A 19,065-nucleotide genomic window follows, 5' to 3' on the forward strand; every position below is an offset into this window, starting at 1 on the left:
CCAGTCATTTAGAAGATACAGAGCTAAATGTACAAAAAATTGCAGTTTTTGAGAGAAATAAGCATTCGATTTGAATGATTCAAAAAACTTTCTGCTTGTGTTGACAAAATAATTGCTTTTGGAAAAAAAATCATTTCAATTTTTTTTTATTTATTTTTTTTTTTGAATATCGAAAATAATTCAGATTTCAATTTTAATTCCGGTTAAAGTTCTAAAGCTCACTTGTATACTTTAAGTGAATAATTTTAACTTTGTGATTCAGTTTATATATTTCTTTTAAATATTAAACGATATTACAGAATTTATAATAATCTGTTTGAAAACACATTTCGTTACGGTACGGAAAGTTTCAGCAATTTTCCTTAAGGCACGATGCCATACACCACTAGTTTCAATTTGGTTAAGATATTTTCTGTCTAAAGATATATTCGAATCAATAATTCTTGAATATATTTATCCTTGATTTTATTTTTGAATATTTTATTCAATTATTTTTTCTTCCAGTGCACTAGTTGTTTTATGGAACCCACACGATAGAAGACAATTATGAGTGAACGAATGGTATACAAGAATTCAAAATTTGAACAACATGTTGACAGTCTTGTTTCCAACTTGCAGTAAGTTGTTTTACGAATATATTAATATATTTATAAAAGACCTATGGTACCTAGGTATAATTGCTATTTTGCCTTAGGTCAAGATGTAAGAACTTCTCAATACGAGTAAATAATCGACTTAATTAATAAGTAGTGAGATTTAGCTTTTCAAACTATTTAAAATTAAAACACAGGTTGTAAGCTTATAATTCTTTAGTATGTTTTCAAGTCCATGATCTCTGCCATAAAAAAAGCTTCATTAAGTAACGTCAAAAAGATTCAACATCTAATTAAGAAGGAATAGCCCGGCCAATCTTTATCAAAAACTATATCTCGACTAATGCCTTTCGAACAGTTTTTTAATTCTCAAAATTAGTTCAGGATTTTTCTTTTAAAAACTTGAATTTCGATTGTATCTGCATTTTTATGCTAATTCTGAGGAACAAGTTCGGACGATGAGGTCGCCAAAGTAACCAACGCAAGTTCTTTTTGACCTTAACATAATGGTTTTTAAATTTTTGAAATCGGTTCAGCCACGTTTTTTAACTTCCCGTAGGGTGTGTTATAATAATCGCGAAAAAATAAATGATGAAAGTTTTGTATATCTTTACGTTTCAAGACCTTCTGAATGGTGTGGATATACGTGTGCATATGTGTTTGGCTGTGTGTATTTTGTGCTGATGCAAATTTTGGTCGACGATTTGGAGAGAAGGCATCAACCGATTCGACTGATTCAAAAGACATTTGATTCGTGTTGACGTCGAGTCATGATGATTAGTTAGCGGTATCAGAAATGCAGATTGTTTTTAAAAAAATAACAATTGTTGGTCAAATATGAACTTTCCAAACTATTAATTGATTCATATACAAATAGAAATATTCATAAATAGACCGTTGACACTGTTGACAGGTAGTTAAAGATTAGTTTATTTATTAACTTTTTGTAGGGTATTAGTTATTGCAATCATCCAAAAATCAAAATTGAAATTTTTTGCATATCTTTACGTTTTGATGGTTTCTGAATCTTTTGGCATACGTTAGAAAAAAATGTGTGTGTGAATGTATGTATGGATTATATTTTTCGTCTATGTTTCCGCGCGCACGGATCAACCGATTTGAATGGTTCAAAAAGCATTGATTCCTATTGATAGGAAGATGTGCTGATTAGTTTCTGGAATAGGCAGGTCCAGTTGTTACGGAAACATGAAGCAAAGAATACAGAAAATAGAAATTGAGTTTTTGAGAGAACGAAGCATCCGATTTGAATGATCTAAAAATCATTCAATTAGTAATGATTGGGAGAAGTGGTGATTAGTTTTTGGCATAGGCGGGTCAGGTCGGTTTGGAAATACCGAGCAAAATGTGCAAAAATTGCATTTTCAATAGAACTAAGCATCCGATTTGAATGGTTCAAAAAACTTTTTTCTTGTTTTGGCGAAACGATTGCTTTTGAAACATTTTTTTTATTATTTTTTTTTCATTTACAAAAAATATTTTTGTATATATCGAAAATAATTCGGATTTTAATTTCAATCCTGGTTACGTTTTTTATATTCTTATAAATATTAGACAATGTCTTATTTCAAATTTGAGTGATTGAGTTTGGTTTATTTACTTTTCTGTAAACATATATAAGTTACAGTAATTGAAATCGTTTAATATTCCATTTGAAAACCCGAACTCCCGAAAATATTCCTCGAACATTTCGTGACGGTACAAGAAGTTCCAGCAATTTGCATTGAGGCACGATGCCATACACCACTAGTTTTTCTATTTGTTTTATCAATTTTTATTCAAACGATCTGAATTTGCATAATAAATATTTTGCATAATAATAATTATGTTAATTATCTATGATAATAATATTGTGTGCGCATACTCTTCTTTTATCTATGTGTATTACGACTCGAGCGCCTCTGCCTGTCGAGAGACAAAACGTTTGACATTTAGTGATCTATATATATACATCTTTTGTCTATGGAAATAGAAATGTCAAAGTGGGTTATGAAATTAGATTGAATTTAAGCAAAATTGTTATAAATATACATCAAAACATATTTTTAGTGATGTTATGTAAATTGAGTATCAAATTATTATCAAAAGTAGCATTAATTGAGTGCCTTGCGAAATTTCAAGAAGCTTCAGAAAATGTCTGAAGAAACAATAATTAAAATAGAGCCAATCGAATATCCTCAAGTTAAATCAAGAATTTGATGATTATCCTCAAGTGAAACAAGAATTTGATGATTATGATATATCAGAAGAATGCTCGGAAGACGAAGAATCATCTCCACATCTATTTTTAAAAACTGAGTTAAAAGTAGAGGAAGAAATAATTCAAGAAACGATTGATGATCAAGATGCCTCCACTAGCACAAGTGAAGATCAAACAAGCTATAATTCGAAACAACTTTATAAATGTAAAATATGCGACAAAACATTCACAAAAAAACAATACTTAAATCGACATGGAGCTGTACATATTGAAGGAAAGCCTCATAAATGTGAAACATGCAATAGATCATACAGAAGAAAAAGCGACTTAAGGTTACATCAAAGGATCCACACTGGAAAAGGTTTTGAATGCATACAATGCAACAAAATATTTCTAAAAAAGCATCTATTAACCAAACATGAAATAATTCACACTGGATTACGTCTTCATAAATGTGAAATCTGCGATAAGAAGTTTACTCAAGCAAGCTATTTGCGTACGCATTTACTTGTACACAATGGAGAACGACAACATAAATGTGAAATATGTGACAAAGCATTTCTAACCAAGCAATCGTTGGACTTACATAAACTAGTCCATAGTGGAGAACGTCCTTATGAATGTGAGACATGCGGCAAAACATTTACAAGAAAAGACACATTAAAAGCACACAAATTACTACATACTGGAGAAAGCCCTCACACGTGTGAAATATGCAGTAAAATATTTTTAAGAAAACAAGCATTAGTCGAGCATTTAATTATCCATAATGAAATGCTTTTTGAATGTGAGACATGCGGTAAAGAATTCACAAGAAAGCAGTCATTAAAACTGCATGAAAGGATTCACACTGGAAACTCTCTTCATACGTGTGAAATTTGTAATAAAGCCTTTACTACAAAATCAAAATTAAAACAACATAATATTTCCCATACCGAAGAGCGCCCTTATCAATGTGGGACATGCGGCAAAACATACAAAAGTAAACAGTCATTAAAAGAACATGAATCAACTCATTAAGATATTGAACTTCTTTTTACAAAATATTTACCAGAGAGAATACAAATTTAATTTCAAAAATGCTACAAGAATTTTTTCTTAGTTTTGTAATTATTATTTATTGCAAATAAATAATACTTAAGAATATTTATTCTAGTTCTTTGGTTATTACTATAATTAATCATAATTGTAGATATTATGTGTTGTTTAAAACATAATTGAAAATTGCTTTGATTAGTTTTTAGTATAAGCCAAAAGCTTATTTCAATAAATTGTTTAAATTGATAAAGTTTGTCTAAATAGCTAAATCTCAAGTTCTGAATATTAAGTCTATTATTACTTCATGGGGGGTAAATATATAACTATAATCCGCTTTACTCTGTATGAGTGTTTTCAGCATATCATAGATGGTACCAGTGTGCTTCAAATTCAACGTTTGTTTTAAAACATAGTCTCTCTAGATGTATATTTTTTACAACAAATTTGTGATTTTGTTGAAAATTAATTTTGTACGCTTATATTTTGTTCTCTATTCATTTAGTCAAATTAATCAGGTTTATCTTTTCCATATTATATATTCAAATAAATCTAATCTAGAATTGAACCTAATGGTAAATTTCTTATTAATAACCATGAATTTATTATAAATATTTCAATATTATCTAATCTCATAAGTAAATTGAAATTTTCAGCATTGAAAACAAACAAGCTTTCGTTTGTTTTCAATGTCTCAAATATTCTGAATGTCAAACAATGACATGTCATTTTTTGCAATTTTTTCCATTTATTGCTACAATGTTACTATATTTTTATAATCTCATACATCCTCAAAAACCCCTTAACAAACTTCAGAAAGATTTATTAAAATCGGAATAATCGTTTAAGAGGAGTATATTTACATATCATTACAGAAGAATTTTATATATAAGATATATATATATATATATATATATATATATATATATATATATATATATATATAAAATTCAAAAAGAATTCTAAAAGAATTTGAATTCAATTTTAAAACAAAGAAATTCGAAAATATTCATATTAAGGATCACCCTAATATACATATATAATATATATATATATATATATATATATATATATAAATTCAATTGAATTCATTTGAATTCAATTTTAAAACAAAGAAATTCGAAAATATTCATATTAAGGATCACCCTAATATACATATATATATATATGAAAGAAATTCGAAAATATTCATATTAAGGATCACCCTAATATACATATATATATATATATATATATATATATATATATATATATATATATATATATATATTAGGGTGATCCTTAATATGAATATTTTCGAATTTCTTTGTTTTAAAATTGAATTCAAATTCTTCAAAAAAAAATTCTCTGATAGTTTTAAGTCTTATTGATTTTTAAATAGTCTGCACTCCAAACAAAATTTCTTGGTTTTTCTTCCAAGTAAATACTTATTCTATGAAATATATCAAATTTTTGTTCCTAAATTTTTATGTATGATCAAAATAAGCAAATGCAATGTTATTCTCAAAATTTTGATTCATTTGTTGCAAAGTTATAAAACAAATGAAATTTTACCAATGTTATTTTCCTAGAAACTTTGGTTGAAGTGCAGACTATCTTTAAAGTTAACATTAAGATCTAAAACTTTCAGAGATTTTTTTTATCAAATTTCAGCCCCTGGGAGCAAAAAAAATCAGAAAACACATAATCAAATTAAAACAATTTGATTTAAATCATGACATTGTATATTCTGATAACTTGAGTATATGAACAATATTTTGCAAGTATTGACTTAATTATTTAATTTTATGAGTCATCACAAAAATTTTCAATGATATTTTATAAGATCTCCAAGTAAAATTCAAATGAGTGACTTGTTCTATTTTTATAAAGTTTAGAAAGACTCTTCCATTTAAAATTATCATGGGTAATTGCGCTTAACTTGCTACGGTTAAAATTATGAACATTTCATACTTTGTTATAGAATCATCTGTATAATTAAGTTTCATCAGTATCTGAAGACTTCATTCCTTCAATGCAAATATCCAAATATTCATTATTTTTTTACCAGTGTGTTTGCATCAATTATTTAGATATTTTATGTACTTTAACCCTTATTAGTCATTTGTCTGCTCTCAGCCACCAAAGCATTGTTACTGTTCAGGTCCCTAAAACCATTCATACAGCATTCTGAAACTAATTATGAGTTGTACGACATCTATCTCCTATATAGTTCTGTATGAATAATTTTATATTTCACATTTAGCAGGTCGTTCTTCCCCATGAATATTCCTTTTATGTCTTACTAATGATTGTATTGCTGTAAACGTTTTATCACATACCCACATATGAGGGAACTTGATCCTGTATGAATCATTTCATGCACTTTTAATTTCTGTTTTGTTCTGAATGCTTTATCACACATTCCGCATTTAAAAGGGCGTTCTCCAGTGTGAATCATTTCATGTCGATTTAAATCTTGTTTTGTTGTGAATGTTTTATTGCATACCGTACATACACGATCGTTTCTAGTATGGACATTTTCATGTTGTTTTAATTTTGTTTCTGTTATGAATGCTTTATTGCAGATGTTGCATTTATGTGGACGTTCTACAGTATGATTATTAAATGTTGATTAAATTTGTTTTGTTGAGAATGTTCTATTGCAGATGGTACATAGATGAAAATGTTTGTTACTGTGGAATCTTTCGTGCAGTTTTAATGTGTCTTTCTTTTTGAATGTTTATTGCATGTCACACATTTATGTGGACGTTCTTCACTGTGTACTATTAAATGTTTTTTAAATTAGCAAATATTGAAAAAGTTTGCTGCATATTTCACATATGTAAAGTTCCATGTTATGGCTTGTTTTACATTTACCTAATCCATATAATTTGCTCGGTTTATGGACTGAATACTTGACTTACTGATTTCTTCATTAGATATGGGAGATTCTACATCTTGCTTATCAATCGATTTTTGGTTTATTCCTTCCTCAACTATTACCTCAGGTTGCAATAGAGATATTTCTTCATTTTCTAGACATGTTTCTGTTATTTCAAAACCATCTATTTCTTGTTTCACTTGGTTATATTCAGATGGTTCAATTTCAATTGCTGAGTTTGAATTTGTTTCGTCAGACATTTTCGGCGTTTAGTTGTTCTTGTAAACAAAATAACAATGGCTTAAAATTTTTGTAGTAATTTAATATCTATATATTTTTTAAAATTTTCAATAAATATAATATAAATATTTATAATAGTTTTGTAAAGAGTTTGACATTTATGTTTTATTGACACAAGCTGACACACACATAGATAAATAAATATGTGATCTCAGGTGTGACAACCTGACAACCATATAGTACAGCAGCCTGTCACCCAGCGGCTTCCAACCTTTTTAGCACCGCGCCCTCCTGCTCTAATAAAAATTAGTGGTGTATGGTATCGTGCCTTAAGGCAAATTGCTGGAACTTTCCGTACCAAAAATTAAATTTTTTACAAAAGATTATTAACTTCCCGTAGGGTAAATTATTCTAATGGGCCGAAAATCGAAATTGAAATTTTTTACATTTCTCGACGTTTTGAAGGTTTCTGAACATTTTGGCATACCTCAGAAAAAATGGATGTGTGTATGTGTGTGTGTGTGTATGTATGTATGTATGGATACAAATTTCCAGTCGCAGGGATCAACCGATTTGAATGATTCAAAAAACATTCGATTTCTATTGATAGGGAGATGAGCTGATTAGTTTTCGGCAAAGGCAGATCCAGCAGTTACGGAGATAAAGAGCAAAGAGTGCAGAAAATAGAAATCGAGTTTTTGAGAGAACGGAGCGATTTGAATGATCTAAAAAACATTCAATTAGTAATGATTGGGAGAAGTGTTTATTAATTTTTGGCAAAGGCAGGCCCAGCCATTTTGAAGATACGGAGCTCAATGTGTAAAAAATGGCAGTTTTTGGGAGAACTAAGCGTCCGATTTACTGATTCAAAGAACTTTCTGCTTGTCTCAAAAAAATAATTGATTTTGGAAAAAAAATTTAATTCAACTTTTTTTTTTAAATTTTTTTTTGTATATCAAAAATAATTCAGATTTTATTTTTAATTCTGACTATAGTTCTAATATACTTTAAACAAATAATTTCAACTTTGCAATTCAGTTTATATAACTCTTATAAATATTAGACAATGTTACAATATTAATAATAATCTATTTGAAAACATTCAAAATTTCTCGAACGTTTCGTTACGGTACGGTAAGTTCCAGCAATTTGCCTTAAGGCACGATGCCATACACCCCACTAGTTTTTTTTAAACTTAAAAAAATTAGATTTTTGATAAATTTGAAATTTTTTAAAAAATGACTTTTTTTGAAAAAAAAACTTGAAAAAAATGTTTTATTCTATTTCTAAATATTTTGGAAATTTTGAACTTTTTTTCAAAGCAATCGCACTGTTTTAACTGCATAAGGACGCACTATCGAAGCGCGCAAGCGCCGCGTCGCTATCTAACGGACTTACGGATTTAACGGAACCCATAGAAATGTAAACAAAATTGATACACATTATTAAAATCACCATATAATATCTGATAGTTTGATGTGCATATGTCTAATGATCATTTTTGACCGCCAAATGGTGTTGTTCTTTACTTTTTTCTACGAGATCTCCGAAACCGCTAGACCTGCCTTCCCAAAAATTCAATCAGCTCTTCATCTTGTCAATACAAATAAAATGTTTTTTGAATGATTAATATCAGACGCTCCGTTCTCTTAACAACTGAGTTACCGTTTTTGACACTTTATGCAACGTATCTCCGAAACGGCTAGACCTGCCTATGCCAAAAACTAAATACCACTTTTCCCTGCCATTACGAATTGAATGTTTTTTGGATCATTCAAATCGGATGCTTAGTTCTCTCAAAAACGGACCGACTTTTGCCAAAAACTGATCAGAACGTCTTTTTATTAATAGGAATCGATTGAATCATTCATTACGTACGTCCGAAATCGTCAACAAAAAATTGTATCCACACATACACGCACACACATCCTCTTTTTCTAACGATAAGGTATGCCAAAATGCTCAGAAACCTTCGAAACGTAAAGATTTGCAAAAATTTTCAATTTCGATTTTTGGATAATTACAATAACTTACTCTACGGAAAGTTAACTAGTGGTGTATGGCATCATGCCTTGAGGCAAATTGCTAGTATCGTTACTTTGGTACACAAGTTCAATGCCATAACAGATAGTATAAAATATGCAAAATAATGTAGAATATAGGATGATTAGGTATATATTGAAATAGTATAGAATATAAAAAAATGTAGGTGGCTAATTGCTCTAACTAAGCGAGGCCAATAAGAAAAATTCAAGAAAGTCGTTTTTTTCAAAAAATCTCAAAAACCTTATTTTCAAACATTTCAAAGCTTTTTCAAAAAAATAATTTTCAGTACATTGTGTTGCAGCAAAGCCATGCACCTCTCGTTTTGCCAACTAATTTTACATAGAACACATGAACAAAAAAATTATCAAAAACCAGCATTTGCTATTTTACACCATAATAACTACATATAAAAAAACGACATTTTTTCAAGATTTTTAATTATGTATATGTATAACACAGCAACACGTGATCACAGTTAGTTTATTATATCTTAAGGCACTTTTTAACAAATTCAGGCAATTCGTAAAATTTTCAGACTATTTACAATATTTTTAGACAATTTGATGGAAAATCAGACAATCTGCAACATTTGCAGGCATTTTAAGACAATTTATACTAGTCTTCAAAAATCTGAAAGATATATAAAACAATTAAACATTTAGTTCTACATGATTATACAATTACATACGACATGCAGAGGAACAAACCGATTTGTCACAATTGATCATATAATAATAATAATATTAAATGGAAGTCTGCCTGGAGGCAGGTCTATGGTATGAGAGCTACGGTTGGTGGCGAACTCTATGATATATAAATCTTATCTAGAATTGAACCTAAAGGTAAATTTACATGCTTCGGTTGGTGGTGACTTCTATTAAATGCTGAAAGAATTACAGTTGATGTAAGATCAAAGCGGTCATGTTTGCCATCTATTTATACTTGTTTATCTATTATTATATATTTATATAAATCTTATCTAGAATTGAACCTAAGAGTAAATTTACATGCTACAGTTGGTGGTGACCTCTTTGATATGCTGAAAGAAATAAAATTGATGCAACGTCAAAACGGCCTTGTTTGCAATCTACTTATGCTTGTTCATCTATGTCAGTAGCGTTGATCATATATTGTTATTAATATATTAAGTAAATAAAAGCGAATTCAAGGATTCTTTTTAAAGAACTCTTTACTAAGTGTCAATCATGCGTCAATTCATGTCTTTTTAATGCAAATTGTGCCTTGAAAGCTTTATTACATGTCTCACATTTAAAAAGGCGTTCTTCAGTATGCACAAATGAATGTTTTTTTAAATGTGCCGATTGTTTAAATCCCATATTGCATACCTCACACTTATATGGTCGTTCTCCTGTGTGTGTTAATAAATGTCTCGTTAAATGATGCGATAGTTTAAATGTTATTTTGCATATACCACATTTGTGAGGGCGATCTTCTTTGTGCACTAACAAATGTCTTGTCAAGACATGTAATAGTGCAAACTTTTTATGGCAAATATCACACTCATGGTGGAGCTCTCCAGTATGGATTAGTTTGTGAGTTTTCAGCGACTCCGGCCTAATGAATCCTTTACCACATATTTCACATTTATAGAGCCTTTCCCCGGTATGTAACCTTATGTGTTGTTTCAATCTCCCCTTGTTTGAAAATGCTTTATTGCAATATTCGCATGTAGGATTTTCTTGGGTATGATGATTTACATGTATATTTAATGCCTTTTGGGTTTTGAAATTTTTCAGGCATATTTTACATTTTAAGTGTAGATCTGTGTGAGTCATTTGTGAAACCTTAGTGCTTTTTTTTCTCTGAAGGTTTTATTACATATATCACACTGAAAAGGGCGTTCTCCAGTATGGATCCTTTCATGTACTACTAATGCTTTTTTTCTTTGAACGTTTTATTGCATACCTCACATTTATGTAAGCGTTTTTATTATGAACAATTTTATGTTTCTCCAAGTTTTGTTTTCTTTTAAGGAGTTGTTCTGAGTTGTATGTTTCCTGATCTAAACTTGCTTCGTTTGTGCTAGTAGTTGCATCAAGGTCATCAATAGTTTCTTGTTTTATTTCATCGTCTATTGTAACTTCAGATTTTAAAAATCGCTGTAGACACACTTCATCATTTTCTAGCATATTCTCATAATCATCAAATTCTTGTTTCACTTGAGGATAATCATCAAATTCTTGTTCCATTTGAAAAGATTCAATTGGTTCAATTTTCATTGTTATGTTTGAATTTGTTTCTTCAGACATTTTCGGCGTTTGTTGGTTCCTATAAATAAACTAACAATGACTTCTTCAAAGTTATATGCTTTTAATATATGTATTAATTTATGTTAACAATAGTTTTTCTTAAATATAATATAATTGCTTACACACTTTGACATTTCTCTTTAATTTTTCACGTCAGCGGCGGTAAAATAACAAACCGTTAATTTCAACCGTTTCTTCGTTATTTGCAACCGTTAACGAATCAACCGTTTTATCGCAACGAAATAACTAGTTGAAAATCAACTGGTTTTACAATGGGTTGAAAGCATAGATAAAAGAAGAGTATATGGTTGAAAGCATGGCAATCAGGCAACCAGTTACTTTTCAACAAAATGCATATTATTCGTTCGTTATCGAACATTGCAAATGAAAAGCAATTCACCATGTGTGAAGCATAACGAAATTATAGATCAAACAGATACAGTCAAATAAATAGGTTTACATCTGGATAAAAGACTAACCTGGAAAGAACACATTAAGAAAAAGAGAAAGCAGCTTGGAGAAGCCAGAAGAAAATATTATTGGCTCCTCGGACGAAAATCAAAACTTGACACGCATAATAAAATTTACCTCTTTGTTAATTTGGACGTACGGGATACAGCCTTGGGGATCAACTTCCAACTCAAATGCTTTAATAATTCAAAGATTCCAAAACAAGTTATTAAAAGAAATTTTGAAAGCACCAAAGTATGTTCCAAATTGGTTAATACACAAAGCATAGGCACTAGCACAGTTAAGGATGAAATAATTGCTTACTTACACATATATAGAAATCATAGATAAAAGAAGAGTATAGAAGAGAAGAAAGAATAGAGATCATTCGGTTCGTACTCGATCGCGAGGCGTTTTTGCAAAAGGCAATTTTGCCGTTTCGGAGGTATTGAGCGTAAAGGGTGTAAAAACGGTTATGCAGTATTTGAGAGAACGGATTATCCGATTAGATTAATTCAAAATCATTTTGCTTGCAAAAAATGCATTTACAGAGAATTTAGTAATTTTGAAAATTAAAAAAAAAATCAATTTTCAAAAGAAAAACAAAGTTTCAAAAATTCTAATTTTCGAATTTTTTTATCATTTTCAAACAAAAAGCTAAATTTTGAAAATTAAAAAAAATTGATTTCATTCAATTGATTGATTGAAAAATTTAAGAATATTTTGAAAATTAAAAAAAATCGAATATTTCCAAAAATTTTCAAATTCTCAAAATAGTTGAAAAACGTTTTTTTTTAAATTCCATAAAATTTTAAACTTTTCTAAAAAGATTTTGAAAAAATTTCTAAATTATCAGAAAATTTCTAAATTATCAAAAAAATCTGATTTAAAAAAATTGACTCTTCTAAACGTACACATAAGTTGTTCATAAAATACGCTCATGGCCCATTTTAAGAAGCACTTATAAATTTACAGTTTGTATTTATAATGAATAATCTATTTGAAATTCTTCAAAACAATTGTTGATTATTTTCATTCCTTTTATGTTTAATTACGGTACGAGAAGTTCCAGCAATTTGCCTTAAGGCACGATGCCATGCGCCATGCGCCCCACTAGTTTTCTAATAAAAATTAATTGTAGCTTCAATAAATTTAATTTTTTTATTATACTTTTAGATCTGACAGCAATTCTGATAAAAGTGGAGAAGATTTGTCGATCGGACAGTCTCGTCTGATGCAAAATTCTGAATCGACCGTCAGTTCAGTACAATCCACTGATGATTCTTATCAAGATGATGAATTATTGCTGATGATGATGCAGAACAACAATATATTGCGCAGGTTTAAAAATAATTACTTCTCGTACATTGCAAAATGGTTATAGAACCTAGACAATATAATAATAGAAAGTCTTACATACAAGTCAAAAATCGCGCGCATTCATCTTCGACTCATTCTTAAACTTTTTGTAGTTTTTATTTATTTTTATAAAAGTTATTTTTAGAAAGAATTATTAACTTCCCGCAGGGTAAGTTATTGTAACCGTCCAAAAATAATGTTGAAATCCAAAAAATAATTCAAAATTGAGAGTTTTTGCATATCTTTCTGTTTCAGGGTTTCTGAACATTTTTGCATACCTCAAAAAAAATGGATATATGTGCGTGTGTGTGCGTGCGTGTGTATATGTATGTTTGGATACAATATTTTGTCGACGTTTTCGGGAGTAGGTACCGCTCAACTGATTTTTAATAATTCAAATAGCAATCGATTCCTATTGATAGGGAGATGTGCTGATTAGTTTTTGGTTGGGAAAAGTCGGTCCAGCCGTTTACGAGATACAAAGTAAAGATTGCAGAAAATGGAAATTAATTATTTGAGAGAACATGGCATCCGATTTGAATGATTCTTAAAACATTCAATTCGTATTGATGAGAAGAAGAAGTGATTAATTTTTAGCAAAGACAGGCCCAGCCGTTTCAAAGATAATGAGAGATAAAAGTAAAATTGACAGTTTTTAGGACAACAAAGCATCCGATTCGAATGATTCAAAAAACATCTTACTTGTGAACAAATGATTAGTGTTTGGGAAAAGCAACAAAAAATATTTTTATTTCAAAATTTAAAAATGTTTTATTTTTTTGAACATGCAAAAAATATATTTTTTTTAATTCAAATCAATTTTAAAATTAAAAATTCTAAACAAACATTTATATTTATATATATATAATTAATTATTTTAGAAAAGATCACAATTCATCTCAAGAATCAGAAATCGATGATGATTCTCTCATGGACAGACGTTCTGCAAAACCACAAAATTCAGAACAAGGTTCATTTGTTGGAAATGAAAGCGGAGGTAAGTCAAAATTATAGAAATAGAATCAGATAATTCCATTTGCTAATTTTATATTTTATCGATGCTTCAAGTCAATATGAATCTTTGGACATCAAGATTTAAAAAAAATATTTGAGCAATAATTTGATCTTTTGTCGCTGTTTCCAAGAACGGCTGCAGCAATTTATAAAATTTAAAAGCTATTCGATTCAATTGACGTTTAGTAGTTTTGCGCGCCGATCATCCCAGCCACTTCTCTATAATTATGAGATAAGTGCAATTTTTTTTATTCACGTTTTCGTCAAAAAAAATCTGGACCGATTTAGGTATACCTAATTCAACTAGTGGGGCGCATGGCATCGTGCCTTAAGGCAAATTGCTGGAACTTCCCGTACCAAAAATTATTTTTTTTAAAAAGATTAACATTTTTGAAAAAAAATTGCTCTGAAAAAAATAATTTTTGAGAAACTATAAACTTTTGACAAAAACTTATTTTTTTTGAAAAATAAAGACTTTTTGAAGAAAAATTTATTTTGAAATATTTTGGATATTCTGAACTTTTTTTCAAAGAAATCGTACTGCTTAACTGTATAGAGACAAAATATCAAAGCGCGTAAGCGCCTCGTCGCCATCTAACGGATAAACACTGGTACGGAACCCATAGGAATGTAAACAAAATTTATACTTATTGTCAAAATCTCTATAAAATATCTGATAATTTGATATGCATTATGTCTGATGATCATTTTTGACCGCCAAATGGCATTTTTTTACATTTTTTACTAGATCTCCGAAATCGCTAGACCTACCTTCATGAAAATTTGATCAGATCTTCATCTTGTTAATACAAGTAAAATGTTTTATGAATTATTCAAATCGGACGCTCCGTTCTCTTAAAAACCGAGTTACCGTTTTTGACACTTTTTGCCCCATATCTTCGGAACGGCTAGACCTACCTTGCCAAAAACTAATCAGCACGTCTCCTTGTCAATACGAATCGAATGTTTTTTGAATTATTCAAATCGCTTCATCCGTATTCCCGAAATCGTCGACGAAAATTTGTATCCGAACATACACGCACATACACATACACACACACACATACATCCATTTTTTTCTAAGATATGCCAAAATGTTCAGAAGGTTTTGAAACGTAAAGATATATAAAAATTTTCATTTTCGATGTTTTTGAGATTACTATAACTTGCCCAACGGAAGTTAAAAACTGTTCGAAACATATCAGTTTGGAGTCTATCTGATTAGTTTTTTGTAAAGATCGGTCAAACCGTTTTTTCATAATTATTTGTTTTAATGAATCTCTGCTCTGGAGGAGCTTTGATCTGAACAAACATTCTAAAATATTATCGACTTACAATAAATACGGTTTAACTAGTTGCAAATTGCTTTTGCCTTACGGCAAGATGCAAAAAACTTCCCAAGTTTCAAATAAACGACCTAGACAATGAGAATTGAGGTTTAGAAATTCTTCAAGTGGTGATGATTATTCCCATAGATAAACAAGTATAAATAGATGGCAAACACGGCCGCTTTGAAATTACATCGATTTTAAATCTTTCAGCATATCATAGATGTCGCCGCGAACCGTAGCACGTAAATTTACCCTTATGTTTAATTTTAGATAAGATATCTGATACAGAAGAAATAAATCTGATTAATTTGACTAAATGAAATGAGAACAAATTATACGCGCAAAAAATATATTCTAACAAAATTACAAAAATGTTGTGAAAAACATATAATGAGAAAAAATTAAACATTTTTTAATTGAACATTTCAATATATAAAATTGGTACTAAGAAATGTATATACAGTAAACCCTCGCTTTACGCGCCAAGTGCGTACCGTGCAGTATAGGAAACCGTGCTATAAGAAACTCGTATTTACCATACAATTCAGGTATTCGTAGTGCGTTCTATGGAACCTTACACAGATTGCATGGGAAACCGTGTTATGAGACTCAGATTGGTACAAATCGCACCATTTTTATCGCGTTGTATGGAGACCAAGAAATACAACTTGAATAGGAGAAATACGGACGAAATGACATGTAGGACATTGACACCTTATTCAAAAATTGGCGCGACGCAGTAGTAGCTCAAACGTGTTCTTAGGCGGCTATTAACAATCAGGCAGTCTAAAAGATAAAAGTCGATAACAAAATTTACATCATACTCTTTGCACAACGAATATGGGCTGTTGACCAAATACGTAATAAGAAGTCCGTGTAGTCGGAATGTCGGATTTTTAGCTCCGTGTAGTATGGAACCGTGTATCCAGAGTGCCGTGTAAAGCGAGGGCCTACTGTACATACATTTGAATAATTATGAATGTGTACGTAACACTTCCAATTTTGTTTGGATTTCTACCTGCAGGTATATCGTCCCTCATATCTGTTCTATCAATACTATAATTATAGTATTTTAAAAATAAGCACGTTTTTTTAACTTCCCGTAGGATTACTTAAGGTAATAATTACTTTTATTGTAATGGGCCGAAAATCGGAATTGAAAATTTTTACATTTCTCGACGTTTTGAAGGTTTCTGAACATTTTGGCATACTTCAGAAAAAATGGATGTGTGTCTGTGTGTGTGTGTGTGTATGTATGTATGGATACAATTTTTCGCCCACGTTTTCGGGCGTACGGATCAACCGATTTGAATGGTTCAAAATACATTCGATTCCTATTGATAAGGAGATGTGCTGATTAGTTTTTGGCAAAGGCAGGTCCTGCAGTTACGAGGAGATAGAGAGCAAAGAGTGCAGAGCATAGAAATCGAGTTTTTGAGAGAACGGAGCATCCGATTTGAATGATTTAAAAAACATTCAATTAGCAATAATTGGGAGAAGTGGTTATTAGTTTTTCGCAAAGGCAGGCCCAGCCATTTCGAAGATACGTAGCTAAATGTACAAAAAACGGCAGTTTTTGAGAGAACTAAGCGTCCGATTTAATTGATTCAAAGAACTTTCTGCTTGTCTTAACAAAGTAATTGATTTTGGAAAAAAAATTGTCTCAATTTTTTTTTCCAAACACACACACACACATCCATTTTTTCTGAAGTATGCCAAAATGTTCAGAAACCTTCAGAACGTCGAGAAATGTAAAAAATTTTAATTCCGATTTTCGGCCCATTACAATAACTTACCCTACGGGAAGTTAAAAAAACATATTTAAAAAAAATGAAAAACTAGTTGGTATTGGTATTTAGCCTTGAGGCAAGTTACACGAACTTTCCGATATGTGTAAATAATCGACTTAATCAATAAAAAATAAATTAATTTATGAGTGGATTTATTACACATAATTGAAAACGAACGAACACGTTAACTCGGAGTATTTTCAAAAAGCAACTTTTCAAAAATCAACAATTATTATATTTGAACCAGTTTCCGTAGGATTTTAATGGTTTAGTATGTTCATTAACACCAAGTACTTCATCGATATACCAAGTAAATCGTCTAATTTTAATTTTAGATAATGTCAAAAAAACTACTCATTTTCTCAAACTTTGATGAATTTTTAAAATTGAACTACTTGTCGCAAGGCCGTAATATTACAGTAAGTTTCTATATGGGTTCTATGATATATATTGCTAAAAAAAATCCATAACAATAAGCTTAAATTTTTTTTTCAACACTTAATTACAAGAAAACGGCTCGGTAGATTTTCACCTAAATCTAATCAGTATTATTCCCAACTAATATCTTTCGAACAGTTTTTGATTTTTTAAAGTAGGTTCGGTAGGATGAGCTTAAATATGGACGAAAAGTTTAACACTTTTTTCAAATTACAAAGAAACGGCTTGGCAGATCGTCGCACAAAACTGACAAACGATAGTCGTCATCGAAATACATCAAATGGCTTTTAAATTGCTGAAATCGGTTCAGGCGTTTTTGAGAAAACGTCGATGAAAGGTCTAATTTTGACAAATGCCAAAAGAAACATACTAATTTTTGCAAACTTTGGCGAATTTTTAAAGCTAAACCAGTTGTCGCAGGGCCGTAATATTTTAGTATGATCAAAAAATTATGGTATCTATCGTCAAAAAAATTATAATAAAAATCGACGAAAAAAAATTTTAACACGTTATTACAAGAAAACGGCCCGGCCTCTACCAAAAACTAATCAGCACGATTCCCAATCAATATCTTTCGAACGGTTTTTGAATTTTCAAAATCGATTCAGAATTGCGGGGTAAAACGCAGACGAAATTTTTTTCAATTTTCTGCGATTTATAAAGAAACGGCTTGGCCAATCGTCGCACAAAACTGACAAACAATAGTTCTAATCAAGATACATTGAATGGCTTTTAAATTTTTGTAATCGGGCCAGCCGTTTTTGAGAAAACGTCGATTTACGGCAAAAATCTGTTCACACACACAGACACATACTTTTTCCAAATTTGGTCTCATTCGATTCAGAATGGCTTGAAACGTCGAGAAAACATAAAATTAGCGATTCGGATTTTTTGATGAAAACAAACTTCTCCTTCGGGAAGTTAATCAAAAAAAAAATATAAACCATTCACGGCAAACAAAAATACGTCAGGTCGCAAAAATTAACAAATCCTACTTTTGAACAATTGTATAATAATTATCCACTTAAAAGTACAAACTTACAAGCTCTATGAAATAATAACAATCGATATTTTTATAGACTATAAAAAGCATTGTTATGCTTACATTCATATATATATCAAATACAAAAAGGCTAAAAATTATCTCTTTAGATAAAAATTTGAAGATAATATGTTAATAAAGAGGCGAGATATACTCGGGACAAACAAAACGTTCCAAGTGAAAACCGAATATTTATATGTGGCGAGAGCAAATCGGAACACAATTAAACGCGCGAGAGGGTCTTGTTCGAGTCGCTTAAATGGTTTTAAATATAAAAGGTGTGTGATACAATTGTGTGACAAAAAAGGAGGAAGGGGGAAAAAAAAATTTTTCCAAAAAAAAGTCACATAACAATATTTATAGTAATAAATGATTA

The 19,065-nt window shown here is 30.2% G+C and overlaps 3 protein-coding genes across 3 annotated transcripts in view; 1 reads left to right on the plus strand and 2 right to left on the minus strand.

Annotated features, from left to right (window-relative positions):
- The window catches only part of LOC113391177 (zinc finger protein 708-like), a 7,416-nt gene extending 3,557 nt beyond the window's left edge, over positions 1 to 3,859 (plus strand). The window contains exon 2 of the mRNA XM_026627133.1: positions 2,773 to 3,859. Within this exon, the coding sequence (XP_026482918.1) occupies positions 2,773 to 3,831 (1,059 nt within the window). The 3' untranslated portion in view covers positions 3,832 to 3,859. The remainder of the gene's footprint in view (positions 1 to 2,772) is intronic.
- A 6,335-nt stretch (positions 3,860 to 10,194) lies between these two features.
- Positions 10,195 to 10,791, minus strand: LOC113391178 (zinc finger protein 708-like). The gene has a single exon (XM_026627134.1). The coding sequence runs from the start codon at positions 10,789 to 10,791 to the stop codon at positions 10,195 to 10,197; it is 597 nt and encodes a 198-aa protein (XP_026482919.1).
- An 84-nt stretch (positions 10,792 to 10,875) lies between these two features.
- Positions 10,876 to 11,426, minus strand: LOC113391179. The gene is made up of 2 exons (XM_026627135.1): positions 11,388 to 11,426; positions 10,876 to 11,284 (listed from the first exon to the last, which is right to left on the minus strand). The coding sequence occupies exon 2, from the start codon at positions 11,263 to 11,265 to the stop codon at positions 10,876 to 10,878; it is 390 nt and encodes a 129-aa protein (XP_026482920.1). The 5' UTR covers positions 11,266 to 11,284; positions 11,388 to 11,426.
- Between the last annotated feature and the right edge of the window lie 7,639 nt (positions 11,427 to 19,065).

This window comes from Ctenocephalides felis, unplaced genomic scaffold (genome assembly GCF_003426905.1).
Source record: "Ctenocephalides felis isolate EL2017-DRISC unplaced genomic scaffold, ASM342690v1 CF-g0.4_SCAFFOLD_00845, whole genome shotgun sequence".
Lineage (NCBI taxonomy): Eukaryota > Metazoa > Arthropoda > Insecta > Siphonaptera > Pulicidae > Ctenocephalides > Ctenocephalides felis.